General features: G+C 50.0%; 6 protein-coding genes across 6 annotated transcripts; 1 reads left to right on the top strand and 5 right to left on the bottom strand.

Annotated features, from left to right (window-relative positions):
- Window positions 1-51: 51 nt before the first annotated feature.
- On the top strand, window positions 52-1,947 carry N7525_005771 (phosphoribosylaminoimidazole carboxylase ADE2; the record flags this gene model as incomplete). The annotated part of the gene is made up of 4 exons (XM_002564438.1): window positions 52-517; window positions 571-668; window positions 728-1,685; window positions 1,751-1,947. 4 exons carry the CDS (start codon window positions 52-54, stop codon window positions 1,945-1,947), a joined length of 1,719 nt encoding a protein of 572 aa, XP_002564484.1.
- Window positions 1,948-2,365: 418 nt separating this feature from the next.
- N7525_005770 (uncharacterized protein) lies at window positions 2,366-5,312 on the bottom strand (the record flags this gene model as incomplete). The annotated part of the gene is made up of 8 exons (XM_061213506.1): window positions 2,366-3,833; window positions 3,884-4,154; window positions 4,206-4,398; window positions 4,450-4,634; window positions 4,688-5,021; window positions 5,091-5,116; window positions 5,177-5,216; window positions 5,271-5,312. The coding sequence occupies 8 exons, from the start codon at window positions 5,310-5,312 to the stop codon at window positions 2,366-2,368; spliced, it is 2,559 nt and encodes an 852-aa protein (XP_061070527.1).
- Window positions 5,313-7,025: 1,713 nt separating this feature from the next.
- Window positions 7,026-7,538, bottom strand: N7525_005769 (nucleoside deaminase; the record flags this gene model as incomplete). Its single annotated transcript, XM_002564440.1, has 1 exon — window positions 7,026-7,538. The coding sequence occupies one exon, from the start codon at window positions 7,536-7,538 to the stop codon at window positions 7,026-7,028; it is 513 nt and encodes a 170-aa protein (XP_002564486.1).
- A 378-nt stretch (window positions 7,539-7,916) lies between these two features.
- N7525_005768 (uncharacterized protein) lies at window positions 7,917-8,834 on the bottom strand (the record flags this gene model as incomplete). Its single annotated transcript, XM_002564441.2, has 1 exon — window positions 7,917-8,834. The coding sequence occupies one exon, from the start codon at window positions 8,832-8,834 to the stop codon at window positions 7,917-7,919; it is 918 nt and encodes a 305-aa protein (XP_002564487.2).
- A 1,760-nt stretch (window positions 8,835-10,594) lies between these two features.
- N7525_005767 (uncharacterized protein) lies at window positions 10,595-11,341 on the bottom strand (the record flags this gene model as incomplete). Its single annotated transcript, XM_002564442.1, has 1 exon — window positions 10,595-11,341. One exon carries the CDS (start codon window positions 11,339-11,341, stop codon window positions 10,595-10,597), a length of 747 nt encoding a protein of 248 aa, XP_002564488.1.
- Window positions 11,342-13,316: 1,975 nt separating this feature from the next.
- Window positions 13,317-13,985, bottom strand: N7525_005766 (uncharacterized protein; the record flags this gene model as incomplete). The annotated part of the gene is made up of 2 exons (XM_061213505.1): window positions 13,317-13,576; window positions 13,838-13,985. 2 exons carry the CDS (start codon window positions 13,983-13,985, stop codon window positions 13,317-13,319), a joined length of 408 nt encoding a protein of 135 aa, XP_061070526.1.
- Window positions 13,986-14,205: the final 220 nt, after the last annotated feature.

Genomic DNA, 14,205 nt, shown 5'->3' with positions numbered 1-14,205 from the left:
CGTTTACCATATCTCGATCAATTGACTCATTTATCCCTTCGATCCGACATCATGTGGAACTCGCCTAAGGTCGGAATCCTCGGCGGTGGCCAACTGGGCCGCATGCTCGTCGAGTCCGCCAACCGATTGAACATTCAGGCCAATATCCTAGACGCCGACAACTCTCCCGCCAAGCAGATCAGTTCTCACGATGGCCATGTGACCGGCTCCTTCAAGGAGCCTGACGCCGTGCGCAAACTGGCTGAGTCTTGCGACGTCATCACTGCCGAGATTGAGCACGTCGACACCTACGCTCTTGAGGAAGTTGCGTCGAAGGTACGGGTGGAACCCAGCTGGCAGGCTATCCGGACAATCCAGAACAAGTTCAACCAAAAGGAGCACCTCCGCAAATATGGTATCCCTATGGCCGAGCATCGGGAGCTGGTGAACAACACACCCGAGGAATTGGCTCAGATTGGAGAGGAGCTGGGCTACCCTATGATGTTGAAGTCAAAGACTATGGCATACGATGGACGTGGTGAGTCATACATGATGCCCAGAGCGTATACACTTCTGCTAACAGTATCAAAGGAAACTTCCGCGTCAACTCCAAAGAAGATATCCCCGAGGCCCTCGAGGCTCTGAAGGACCGCCCGCTCTACTCCGAAAAATGGGCTTACTTCAAGATGGTTAGTACCTGCAGTTGAAACACCACATCATGCACATCTCTAATATAACTTGTGTACAGGAACTCGCCGTCATGGTCATCAAAACCAAGGACGATGTCCTCTCCTACCCCACCGTTGAGACCGTCCAAGAGGACTCAATATGCAAGCTGGTGTATGCGCCAGCCCGCAACGTCCCCGATTCCATCAACCAGCAAGCGCAAGCTCTCGCCCGCAAAGCCGTCTCTGCCTTCGAAGGCAAAGGCGCTTTTGGCGTGGAGATGTTCCTCCTAGAAGACAACAGTCTCATGCTCTGCGAGCTTGCAAGCCGAATCCACAACTCCGGCCACTGGACCATCGAAGGATGCGCGCTGTCTCAATTCGACAGCCACATCCGCGCGATCCTCGACCTGCCCATCCCACCCAAGAGCCTTGAGCTTCTCCAGCCCTCAATCATGCTCAACATCATCGGCGGCGCAACCCCCGACTCCCACCTCAAGGCCACTGAAGCAGCCCTCTCCATCCCCAACGCGAGCATCCACCTCTACAGCAAAGGCGCTGCAAAGCCTGGCCGCAAAATGGGCCACGTCACCGTCACCGCGGCGACTATGCATGAAGCCGAGACCATGATTCAGCCCCTCATCGATGTCGTTGACACCATGCGCGCCCAGCGCACGGATATCAAGACCAAGGCTGCCCCATCCGGTCCCTCCAAGCCCGCCCCCTCCGTCGCCGTCATCATGGGCTCCGACAGCGACTTGAAGACCCTCGTCCCGGGCCTCAAGCTCTTGCGTGACTACTTCGGCATCGAGCCTGAGGTTGAGATCACCTCTGCTCACCGCACGCCCGATTACATGGCCGAGTACGCGGGCCAGGCTGCTTCGCGCGGCATCAAGGTGATCATCGCTGCCGCCGGTGGCGCTGCCCACCTTCCCGGCATGGCAGCCGCTCACACTGCCCTCCCTGTTATCGGCGTGCCGGTTAAGGGCAGCTCGCTCGACGGCGTCGATAGTCTGTACAGCATTGTGCAGATGCCGCGTGGTACGTTGTTTTCCGTTTCACTCAGCTTCTTATGCCCCCGATATATGTCTAACATTCTGTGATAGGTGTCCCCGTCGCCACTGTCGGCATCAACAACAGCATCAACGCTGCTCTCCTGGCCGCGCGTGTGCTTGGCTCTTTCGACCCGGCTATCCAGCGCAAGGTCGAGGCATACGCCGAGGCTGCCCGTGCTGAGAACATGGAGTTGAAGGGTACCAAGTTGCGCGAGTTGGGGTGGCAGAAGTACTTTGATCAGATGTAGACAGTAAATATGTAGGCATCTGTGATTTGAGATTTGATACGAGTTTTTAATTGAAAGTGGACGCAGAAAGAAAGGAGAAACCGTGGGGATTCTACCTTCGCTGAGCTTCTTGTATAGTGGAGTTCAGCTTACTTCTTTTTATAGACGACAATGAATGACTTTTAAGCTTATTTTATCTCCCGCGGGTCTGGAATACTCTAAATGCCTTAGATTTTGGCCCAAGTTCAATTCTATGAAGGGATTTAACGCAGACAACGGTGGCATTATGTATTAGGCTACCGTTAACTAATACTAGTACAAAGTGAAAAACAAACGTCCGTAGTACACAAGGGGAAATCATAGCAAATAAACAAAAAGATCAAAAAAGAAAAGAAAGTGACGTTACACAAATATCATAACGATTTTGGCCACATTCAGTTTAGACAGTGGTTCCGATGTTGTTGATGGTAGTTCCGTTAGTGACGGTAGTGGCAGGGCCGTCAGGGACGCCGTCAGCGCCATTAGCACCGTCGCCATGCTTAATAGCCTCACCCAATTTCTGGGACTTGCCATTGACGAAAGCTTTGTCAACCTCATCGGAGAATCCACGGGCCTGGTAATCGGAGGCCTTGGTGCCATTGCCCGAAGCGGCGGCTCCGGTGGCGCCAGAGACACCCGCGGCGGAAGCAACTCCGGCGGCACCTGCACCGGCGGTGCTGGCGCCGTGGGGCTTGTTGGTGATGGGTCCACCGGAGGGGATGCCGGTCGACTCGGATGCGTTGCCGACGCTGAAGATGGGGCACTCCCAGCGCTCGCCCTTGGCAGCCAGATCGGCGTACTCGGTGGCCTTGGTGGAGACAGCGCCGGGGAGCTCGATGTCAGGGAAGATGGAGTCGTGGAGGGTCATCACGGTCTGGACCTTGGTGTCACGCTTGGCAGCGCCCTCGGCCTGCTTGGCCTTGGCTTGGGTGCGGGCTCGGATGGCATCGGCGTAGCGAGAGAAGATCGAGGGCGCGTTCTCGGGGTCTTCGCGGGCGGCCTCCTGGGCACGGGTGGCCTCGGTGTGGATGTCCCTGACGAAGAGGTCGCCCTTCTTGAAGGCCTCGCGGACCTGGCCCTCGACCACCTTCTGCAGGGCAGGCCTGACCACGCGGAACAGCATGGGTTTGAAGGTGTTGAAGAGCAGCTTGTGGCTGGACTTCTTCAGCTTGATGTCCATGTTGCTGATGGACACATTCACCTTATCCAGCTTGAAGTAGTTCTCCTTGTCGTTCTTCTGGGCAGTAGAAGCGGCGAGTTTGACGCTGAGACCTTCTCCGCCGAGGAAGATGTCCATAACACCACGATCGGTGATGGCAGGGAAGCCCTCCTTCTTCTTGATGTAGTAGCTGATATCGCGCAGATCAAGCTGAATGCCAGACATGGAAATCATAATCTTGTTGTCACGCTTGTTGGTGATCTTCTTGCGGCCCCAGCGGAAGTAGTTGTCGCTGCCGAACTCCACGACGTTGGGCATCAGGTTGTCACCCTCAAGGACCAGGTTCTCGACCACAACATCAACCATGGGATCCGAGACCTCAATACGGGGGACTGGAATGTAGCGGACATTCTCGAAGATGCTGGGAATGATGACATCGCGGAGATCCCGAAGGAGATCCGGCTTGAAGGTAGCCTTGCCACTGGCGTCCCGGCCAAGATCCTTGAACAGCTTCTGGCACGACTCAGCAAGGGCCTGGTTTTGCGGGTCCTGCTCGAATTGGTCGGCCAAGAACTTGACCTCGTCGACAATGCGGTCGGAGTGACCGCGGTAACGCTCGCGCAGAAGGTAACGGCCCTTATCGTAAAGCTCGTTCCACTGGCGGCTGCACTCGTCCTCCATGATGAAGCCCTGCTCGCGCAGAGATTTGCTATGCCTGGTCAGCTTTTATTCTTGGGGGAGACTTTCCAATTCACATACCGAATCAAGGTGTCGACGTTCTTGAACCAGTTTCGGAGTTCGGGGTCCTTCTCAGCATCACGGTAAATAGTGTTCAGCGACTCGAAGAAGCTGTCCAGCGAGGTGTGGTTGGCAAAGCGTTCGATAAGAGTGCGCAAGTTCTGCTGAACAGCCTGAACATTGTCGCCCTTCAGGACGTCACGAGCAGAGCTACCGCCCTCCTTGGAGATGTCCTTAGTGTGTCCGGCGTATTGCTCGGCCATGGTCAACAAGGTCTCAACGGCTTGCTGGTCTGCATGATTTGTTAGTAATCTTCTCCATCGATATAGAGATTATGACTTACAGTCAGCATGACCCTGGATCTCGATGATCATCTTCTTCAGGCGCCAGACGGTCTGCTCGCGACGCTCCTTGGGAACCTTCTCGGACAAGTACTTCTTGGTCTTGTCGGAATACGCCTTCTTCTTGTCCTGTGCTGAGACTCCAGTCTCTTCCTCGGCGACCGCAGCGCCAGCGGAAGCAGCGCCTCCCTTCTCCTGATGTTATTGTCAGCATTTGTAAAATTGAGGGCGTATAAAGATACATACGTCCTTGTTCTTCTTGAATCTGGACTTCAGGTCATCCTTGGAGATATTGGGCTTCTCGTGCCACACGTTTTCCTCTGCGGCCTGGTCGATCTGCGAAAGCTCCTCTTCCGAAGGGCGGACCTGGTTGGCGGCCTTTTGAGAAGCATCGGCGGCAATGTCTTTTCCAAGAGTCATAGCATCGTTCACTGTGCGTTGTTAGGAAATGTCCCCGACCAGTGAACAACGGAAGTTAACTCACGTAGTTTTCTAAACTCTCCATTGGTGATCATGAGTGTGCCCAGGGTCTTCAGACCATCAACAGCCTTGCTAGCATCTTGCTGACCGGTCTCCTTGTCGACGGGGAGGCCAGGGCGCTTGCCACCAAGGTTGTCGCCTGAAATCTTCTGGGCTTGCCAGATAAAGTCCTGCAGGAGCTCACCCTCGTTCTTAACCAAGAGCATCTTCTTAGCTGCGTCGACGACATTGCGCAGATCTGCCACAAGGGTCTTTCCGTCGGATGAGAGTGCATTGGGTGGGGATGTGAGGGCCTTTGAGTTCAAGGCGCTGTTCAAAGCGATGTCGCATTGCTTGTTCTGTGGCCGCGAGAGACCTAGTTAGCAGTTGTGTCAAGGCCGGTGGCGCAGAAGAGGATTGAGACGGACCGAAGGAAGCTTGCCATTCTTGAAGGCTATAGCAGGGATAGTTAGCACGGCAATGGTCAATTGGAGGGTTGTGAAGCTCGACTTACCATGGTAGATACCAAAGTATTGGAGCTTCTGGTTGATATCCTAGAAGGGATTCCGTGTCAGTGGTGGTCACAATGGGGTCGCAAACACACGTACCTTCTCCTTCTGCTTAGAATTGGTGGGGACGTTCACAGACATGATGAAGTATGTAGCAAAGACCAATGATGAAGGGATGAGATAGCTAAAGAGGTATTATGTATGGACTAAGGACAAGGGTTAGAGATCCATGGATGTTTGCATTGATGACAAACAAGGGACACTCACGGGGATTAACTATATTTATTGAACCTATGTAGGCACAAAACAAGGGGTATCACTGGAATGAAGGAAAATATGGGAAGGAAAATTTTAGGTAGGAGGGAATGACGGAATATAAAAGACAGGGGATATAGCGCCATTATGATGATCCAGACAGAGCAACAAGCAATGATCCCTACCACAATGAGGGATCCAAATGCCCCCAGTCTGTTCTCTGTTACCTAAAGAAGAGCTCTTTTGCCCATAGCTGGTGATCGACACTTGACGTCACTCTTTCGTGGAACGTCTCTTTGGCCACGAACACGGACATCTGCTCCCTCCCAGTCTCGTTGCACACTTATTTTTGTCACAGCCTAGAACTTTGGAAACTGTTTTTTTTTAAACTAATATTTGATTTGCTAGCTACTTGGGCACATATGTACCTATGCTGTGTCATATGTAAGGTCATATCGATCTCCACCCTGAGTGCTTCGTACGCACCCAGCAGGTCCTGGTCCACGTCATCCACTTTACCATCTCCATAAGGTTAGTACATTACCGAGCTAGAGGTACGGAGTACGGAGTACGGAGTACAGCCCTGGAGCTTCCTAACTAAAATCCCATAAGACTCCCCAAGATCTACAAAACTTCCAAGGTTGACGAGATCGAGGTCTTGGCACACGCGCTCCATCATCATCCATGGGTCCATGTGGGTCCGATATCAGACTTTGCTCAACTTGACGTCAACACTTCGGGTCTTCGATACGACATAGGGAATAGGGGGAGACGGTAATTGCATTTATGCTACTGGCTCTCTTAGCGATGCGCAAGTTCCTCGATCTCGACGCGCTTAACTTGGGAGGGGGTTACGATTCTCGGTCAAGCTTCAGCCACAAAAAAAAAGGGGTGTGGCTTTACGGGGCTGTGCACCCACTCCTTACTATATTGAGAATAGCGTCTCCATTCTGTTTCCACACTGTGGTTATCTTTATCTTGCTGATCGAGTTCGATCGATTCTGGTTCACCGATGTACAGAGTACCTCGTTGCCAGAGTCACGCGGGCGATCACATGAAGCACAGAAGCCAATCATCCCAGATCATCCATGGATATCCCGGACGCCTTCTCTTGAAACCCGATCGTCGGCCACTATTTTCTTGGGACACTCTACTAGTGCTTGTGCACGATGCCAGAAAGGGAAAGTTTTGGGTATCTCTTTTTCTCGGCAATTAAATTCGTTCTGTGTCCACAACGATATATGAGCTGGCGCTCGAACCCTTCTCAGATATGATTCTTCGAGTGATTGACTTTACCAGAAGCTTTCAATGCAGTGGAATTATGAAGTATGTGGCGCTTACAGAGCGATTCATCCACACGTTCTTCATCAGCATTACCAGCCGCCAACCCCAACACCAAGCTACAAGACACACATTATTTCGACAACACCTTTAGAGCCCCATGAAAACTACTACTAACCACCGAGTAACTCCAATGTTCACAAGGGCACAGTCCAAGGCCCACTACTAATCCACCATACATATATCACACCAATGTTGTTACAAACCACTCCAAACAGCGCATCAGACATATCTAACAAGACTACCATCTCATCCCCCCTACCCCCAATACCGCCTACTATCCTCCACAACCCTCCTCTCCCACCCCTCCTCAACCAACGGCCCAATAACCTCCACCACACTCTGCCCCTTCTCAAAAACCCTCCGACAAGGCAAATCCAGCGTCAAATTCTCCGGATCCCCAGCACCAATAACCTCCTGCAACGCCTTCTCCGAAGCCATATACACCAACCTCCCAATATGCGCCCAGTAGATGGCGCCCGCGCACATCGCGCACGGCTCCCAGGTCGACACGAGCGTGCAACGGGCCAGATATGCCCAGTCGTAGTTGTCCGCGGCGTTGCGCGCGAGCTCGCTTTCCGCGTGTCGCACGTGCGAGAGGGAGTTTGAGGAGAGCAGAATTGTTTCGTTATCCGGGGCTAGGAGGATTGCCGCGAAGGGTCGCTTTTTGTGTAGGTCTTGGGCTTGTGCTTGGTGGACGAGGGCTGCGTCGCATGCCGCGGTGAGTTGCGGTTGTGTTAGGGGTGTTAGGGTTGGGTTGGGGGTGGTCATTGTGAGGCTTTGTTTGTATTGTGGGACCGCGTATGGAGTATAGGTGGGTCGATAGGTGGGTGAAGATATCTGAGTGGGTTCAGTGGGTTTGGGGGATCGTAGACTGTTATAATATCGTGCTCGGTTTGATATCTTGAGGTTCTCGGCGGTCTCCGACGATGCGAGATGACGGGTGAGCCGGGTACTACTTTCTCCTCATTTAGGTGAGACATTTAACACTCGACTGGTGATGAAACATGTGTATGTCGTGCATTATATAGGTATCTATTTGCTATGTACAAAAACATTCAAGAAGTCGTTACTTTATTTACATGTGGAATCGTCACGGGTAGTCCGGGTTAGTCGAACTCGGACTCGGGGCAGCGGAGGAATTCCTTCTTAGCGGGTCAGTGGACGAGCCCTTGGAGGACACCCGCGCACGAGCGGGGGGCCGTACTCTGGGTTCTCTGTATCCGGCTGCGTGCGGGCATGATGTAAAGAAAGATCCACGAAATCCGACAGGTCGGTCGCGGCCGAACTGCCGCCCGTCTCGGTGATGTGCACCAATTTGCCCAGGATCGCATATTCCAGCTTGAGCTTGACGCTGTAGACCATTGCCTTGAGGGTGACATGGATATCGAAGAAGCCCGAGTACTGCACTCCGATAATGGCGGCGTCCATCAGAATCATGGCCACGTTCACGATCAGGAGTTGGACCAGGGTGCCTCGGTAGTGGCCCCTCGGGCGGAGATTCAGTAGTCGCACAGACTCCCAGGAGTAAATGACGGAGAGTATGATTTCTTGTATAGAGAATCCGACCAATTGGACGCGTTCGAAGATATTGAACCCGTGGATGAAGAGGGAGGATTTGTTCGAATGGCTGCCTATCTCGAGGACGAAGCCGGGGGTATGTAGGACGATGGCGTCGACGATGATCATGGCGAGGGTGGCACGGAGGACGGTTCGGCTGTGGCAGACAAGATGCAATCGAGACCAGAGGACTAGGGACTGGCCCGTTACCATCCCGACCCAAGCGACTAGTTCCATCACGAAGGGGAACATGCTGGTGTATATGTCGAAGATGATAAGGAGATAGCCGAGGCCGAAGGGGATGATACTGAAGGAGGCGATGAGGAGACACCAGAAATAGCACCCGCCATATCTTTTGAAGGTGCTGAAGCACAGCACGATCAATTCCAAGGCATTGTACCAGGCAATGCCGATCAGGCAGGCGATTATTGTACGCTCCGCGAATCGGTCACGGACGGAGCGATCAGCGAGGCTGAAATTGCTGCCGGGGATGTCGGCAAGCGACATGAGGACATCGCCGTTGATGGAAGCGGTATTGCGATACAATTATAGAACACCCATCGTAAAACCGAAATAGGGCCAGGATAAGGACATATATGTACAAGCGAAAGAAGCCTCCTGGAGGAAGGGGATATATGAAATAGCCTCGGGGCGATACGAGGCAAAACGGCAGGAGGTGGCGGAGAAAACCAACCGTGGAAATGATAGATAAACCTTCTTTAGTTGATATAGATTGATCTCCATTGGCTTAACTGAACAAGAAAACCGGGGCTTTTTCGGGGCAACCCCAATAGCGCCGACGCGGGCAAAGTTCTAATAGGACGCCTGCGCCTTAATCCTGGGGTTACCTAGGTACGCATCAAAGGTTATTGGACACATTTCTTCGTCACGATCAGCATCGGATACGGGGTAATTATTTAATTATAATTATTTGCGCATTTTAGAGATGAGGAGATGGCTTCTCGTTTTCTAGGAAACTGAAACTCCGAGTTTTTCTTATATCATTACCATTTCCGGTTGATAGGTTGGAGATAAGAGACGGGATCCCTCAGGGATTATATTTGCTACATATTAAGGACTGAACACGGAATACGGTGTAGAGATAAACACTAGAGGTACAAATTCTACCAAGTCTACCCTGCATTGTACATCCCTGCCATTACACTACTCTGTTTTCGGAAGCTGCTTAAATGTTAGCGCCAACTAGTGCTATAACGGTGACTTTTTCTGCTATCATGACACTTGCTTTTATATAGATTTGTATTACATATGTCTACTCTGTAGTGTGCCCAGGCTTTATTCAATATACAATTTTATATGTGAATTTTAAGAATCGCCTCTAGCCGGGCCCTAACTAGCACTAGCACCAAATCTCTCCTCAACCCCTTCTGCCTAACGTGCCTGGAAAAGACTGAGAATATTCTCACTATTTATCGCTGCGTAACTTTCGAGAGCTATCGAGACAAGCCCACGACACGCCAAGTCAACAAGAGTGTTTCGATGATAAGATCAAGCTCTTCACTACGATCGAACCGTTATCGAGATCGCAGCCACTGGTCCGCGCAGCACGACGGACCCAACCACTACTACTGAGATGATGTTCGCATGGCATACTCGCCTCTTCACAACTGATAACTGGGTGGCCGATTGCATCAGTTGGACCAACTGCTGAGCACGCTGACCTGAAGAAATACCGATATATGGGGTTTCGTGGCGACATAGGGGATTTGGGTCTGGCGGATCTACGGCCAACTTGCGAGAGTTTTGGCAGCAAACAGACTGTGCATGAGGGTTTTAGGGACCATTACGATAACCGGTCTAATTTGGGATGCAGCTTCCACCGCGTTAGCCCTCTGCCTTCCTACTCGACTCATACCTACATAGGTATATACATGTAGTACATAAGAATAGTTGGCCGCTGATGCAGCCTTTTAATGTTTGTTTGGGTAGCTCTTCTTCTGGTAGTCTTTTTGGCAGTCTTTTTTGACGCAGTCTTGGTATTCCCTTGGAAATTTTTTAAAAAGGATAGATTCTCTTCCCTTTATCAGTGCTATGCTATCTAGAAGGATAAGAAGAACTAACTACCTACCTAGGTAGGTATCACGATCTGCATATGTCACGTACTTTCACATCTAATCTCATCATATGCACGGATGGTAGATATCGGTCAGGATATTTGAATTAAGCAAAAGTGGTCAAAAGAATCCATTCCCCTAGCAGATCATTCTGGAGCAAAGTAGCGACATTTAAGCAAAGTACGGCCATCCTCATGACTCTTTCTCATCAGTAGAACCCCGTCCGAAGATTCGATATCGCCGGGACTTTGGTTTTGAAGGGTTTGAAGGCTTTTGGCACTTTAACGGACAAAAATACCAATTTGCCAGCTTGATAAAGTAAGCCGAGCCCGTGATCGGGTATTTAACCTTGGCTTCGAAATCTCTTCTGATCTTCTCTTTATCTTCCTCTGGAAACTCGAAGCCTCGAAAGCCGATACAGCACTGACACTCTGTAGTGCAATGGCCTCTGCCTTTCTTCCTTTGCAATAGATTCTTCTCTTCTTCACACCTCTGTGCGCAGCATCCACATTCCCGGCTGCAACATCCACCTCGATCCGAACAGTCTTGTACTAGCTCTTCTCGCATGAACCATTTAGGATCACGCCTTAGGTTATCATAAAATTTTTTGATGTATGGTGTAAGCATAGATGTCGCTTCGTAAAGGGCGTACTCCTTTCTTGCACATTCTACTTGGGCCTCTTTAAGCTGTTGATGTGTCTTTTCAAGCTCGGTCCTGGTAGACTCGACACTGTTGGTCTTCTCAGGCTGGAGTCGATCAGACTCGACAGCTAAGGTCTTGTCTAAGGCCGTAGCTCTATGATGTAGCATTTCCTCACGCTGCGACAGTTCGAGCAGAGCGTGCTCGGCGAGAAGCACATCGGTGATCCTTTCCCGGTAGACACTTTCTGATCCGCATATGACATATTTGCGATCACGGAATGAGTACTGAAACTGCATGATCGCGAGTGGAAAGCTTAGCAGAAAAAGATAAGAAAGCCTTGGAAAGTACCTTAGGAGGAAACTTGTAAAATATGAGCATCAGAACTAGGAGAAGATTGAAGAAAGCATAGAAAGACGATCCTCATTTACAGGTATCCCCGAGTCATAGTGTGATCACCCTCCGAAAATGGACTAGTTGCGTAGAAGGTTTTCTAAAGGTTCCTTGGAAAGTTGAAGTTGCTGACTTATATACCATGCATCCATGGATGGATACCTAGGTAGGTATGTATGTGCCTAGGAAACGAGGCAGACTGGTCTCGGAAACTAGTGTACAAAGACCAGATATGGCACACAAATTGATCTTGTGAACAGTGATCTGCAAGGGCTTCTTTTCAACTTGGTACTTTTTCGTGAGATACCTAGGGTAATATAAGAGATATATATTTATGGATCGTTAGCAACTTGTCTTTTGACAATGTGACAATGAATGAACGCAGTCTATTCATTTCTTTGTTCCTGATACGTAGGGCTTAAAGTTTTATCAATAGCTATCGACAAGAAACAAAACAAAATGAAAAGGTGGTTGTTGATATATCGAGCCATGACTTATCCCATTTAATATGGTGTATGTAGTTGGGCGATGAGTTCTTTAACGTAGCCCACGCCCACTGCCCGTCCCGGTGGTAGATGTGATGGAGTCTATAGCGCATGAGCATGCAGTTTCCACAATGGAGAGAAGATAAAGATATGATCAGGACCAGAACTGGTAGATGATGATGATAATCTGACTAGCTGCAATGGAGCTGTGTCTTTATAGCTCCATATGAATGCTAGAAAGAGAAAGATCTAGTAACAAACGCTCTATAAGCAAAGGAATATCAGTCACACATTGCATAAAGGCAAGAGACAAACGTTGCACATAAGCTTCGCTGTGACTGCATCAAGATGCAAATTCGTTTCCTCTATAGTAGCTTAGGTCAATGCTATACGCAAGTCCTGGCCACCCTCCCCTGGTGAAGAGCGAGTAAAAAGGGCTCTACCCTAAGCTGACTGGTTTGTACAGACATATCGTCTAGGTATTATAAGTGTCTTCATCTTCAATTGTCTACTTAGGGTTGCCCGTTATCGACTAAGGGAATCGGTCTATTACACTCTTTGCATATTTCGATGGAGTCTATACAACAAGACTACAATGGAGTGGAAGAATGTGACCAGGGTCAGAAATAGAAGATGATCATGATCTCTGCTAGCTGCCATAGAGCTGCATCTATATATGTTGACACTACTGTGTAGGGCCAAGAAAGCAGAGAGGAGAGAGTTGTATTGGAGAAAGGGAAGCGAGCTCCTACAATTATCTAGACTACGAGGGATCAATGTCTGGACCCACGTGCATGCACAACAATATAGGTTCATGGGATAAAATAATTAAAGGCATACAAATCCGGTTTGTTCGGTAAGGACTTCCAAAGTGATGTTTCTTCGTTCAAAAGCTTTTCTTTTGTTTGGCGTTTTGGTCCGACAACATAACGTCTCGATATAAGAGTTGGGCAGTACAACATAATAGAGGAAGAGGAATCCAATTAATAATGTCCTCAATAATAATAGCCTTGGAAAAAAACCAGAACAAAGAGCACAGCCGCCAACACCAGCACCAGGGTATAAGTAATATTAAAAAAAAAAAAAAAAACAACCAAAAAAACAAATTCCAAAACTCCAAAACAAAACTCCAAACAAAACTCCAAAGACAAAATACCAAAGACGAACAACAGGCCAAAATTCAGATCAGGACGGGCCAAAACGTCCAGCAAGGTCCAACAAGGGCCGAAAAGGGCAAAAATAAGCCGGCACGAGCCGGCACAAGCCAACATGGCAAGCGCCATGTATATAATAAAAAAAACAGCAGGGGGGACGGCCTGCGTGAGAAAAAGGATGAGCGAATCCACCATCCCGGCCGGTTCCGGGGTAGGTGGTAGAGACAACACAATCGAAGATCTTAGTTTTTGCCCTTGAGGGCACCGACGACTTCGGCCAATGCGTTGGCCTTCTTGGTCTTCTTCGCGAGACGGTGTCCGCGTGGGACAGGGACCCACCGGACGACAAGACCATTGCAGTCGACGTCTTCAAGCCTGCCTTCCGCTGCCGCAGTATCACACGGCTCCACGAAGACGGGGAGAACGGGGCGGGTGATGCGATCCCCCGCCGCCTCATTGTCGTCTGTGCCAGCGGGCTGGGGCTCGGGACGCCCCAAAATGCCTGGGGATGGAATTCTTGGTTAGTATATATCCTTCCCAACACCTTCCAAAAAGTACATCTGGGGTGTGCTCACCGGTAAACCCCGCCCAAGTCCATTCCCCCCACCGGGTCCTCTGCCCCCTTTTCTTCTCTATTTTTTTTGCGGCCTTCACGGCCTTTGGGATTTTGGCAACTTGCCGGTCGAAATGATATATGAGTTTCCATTCAGGGTCAGTTTTACGGACCCAAAACCTTGACATACATATCATTAGCATGACGGACCAATACGACAGAACAAAGCAGGCTGCACATACCGAATGGCACAAAAAAGAAAGACTACAACAACAATCAGGCCGATGAGGCCATAACCGCCAGCAGCCACGGGAGCCACCCAGGCAGGAGTTTCGTTCTGTGTGCTATTGGTTGCCATTTTTGAATTCACGACTTATAGACTTACAGACCTACATTACGCGCGCGTGCGGGGACGGGGCTCTACTTATATACCTACAGACAGGCTCGTAGATCACGGCCGTAACTTGATTAAGTTTGATGTGATTCTAAGCTGAAATCGTTGATCCTCTCAATTGTAGGCCGTTTTTCTTCAATCTTGAGACTTTCTCATTACAAGTATATACTGTATTTTCAATATT

This window comes from Penicillium rubens (genome assembly GCF_028828025.1).
Source record: "Penicillium rubens strain IBT 27055 chromosome Unknown utg000002l_segment0_segment0, whole genome shotgun sequence".
In the NCBI taxonomy this organism is placed as follows: domain Eukaryota; kingdom Fungi; phylum Ascomycota; class Eurotiomycetes; order Eurotiales; family Aspergillaceae; genus Penicillium; species Penicillium rubens.
This window is presented reverse-complemented; position numbering and strand designations above follow the sequence as displayed.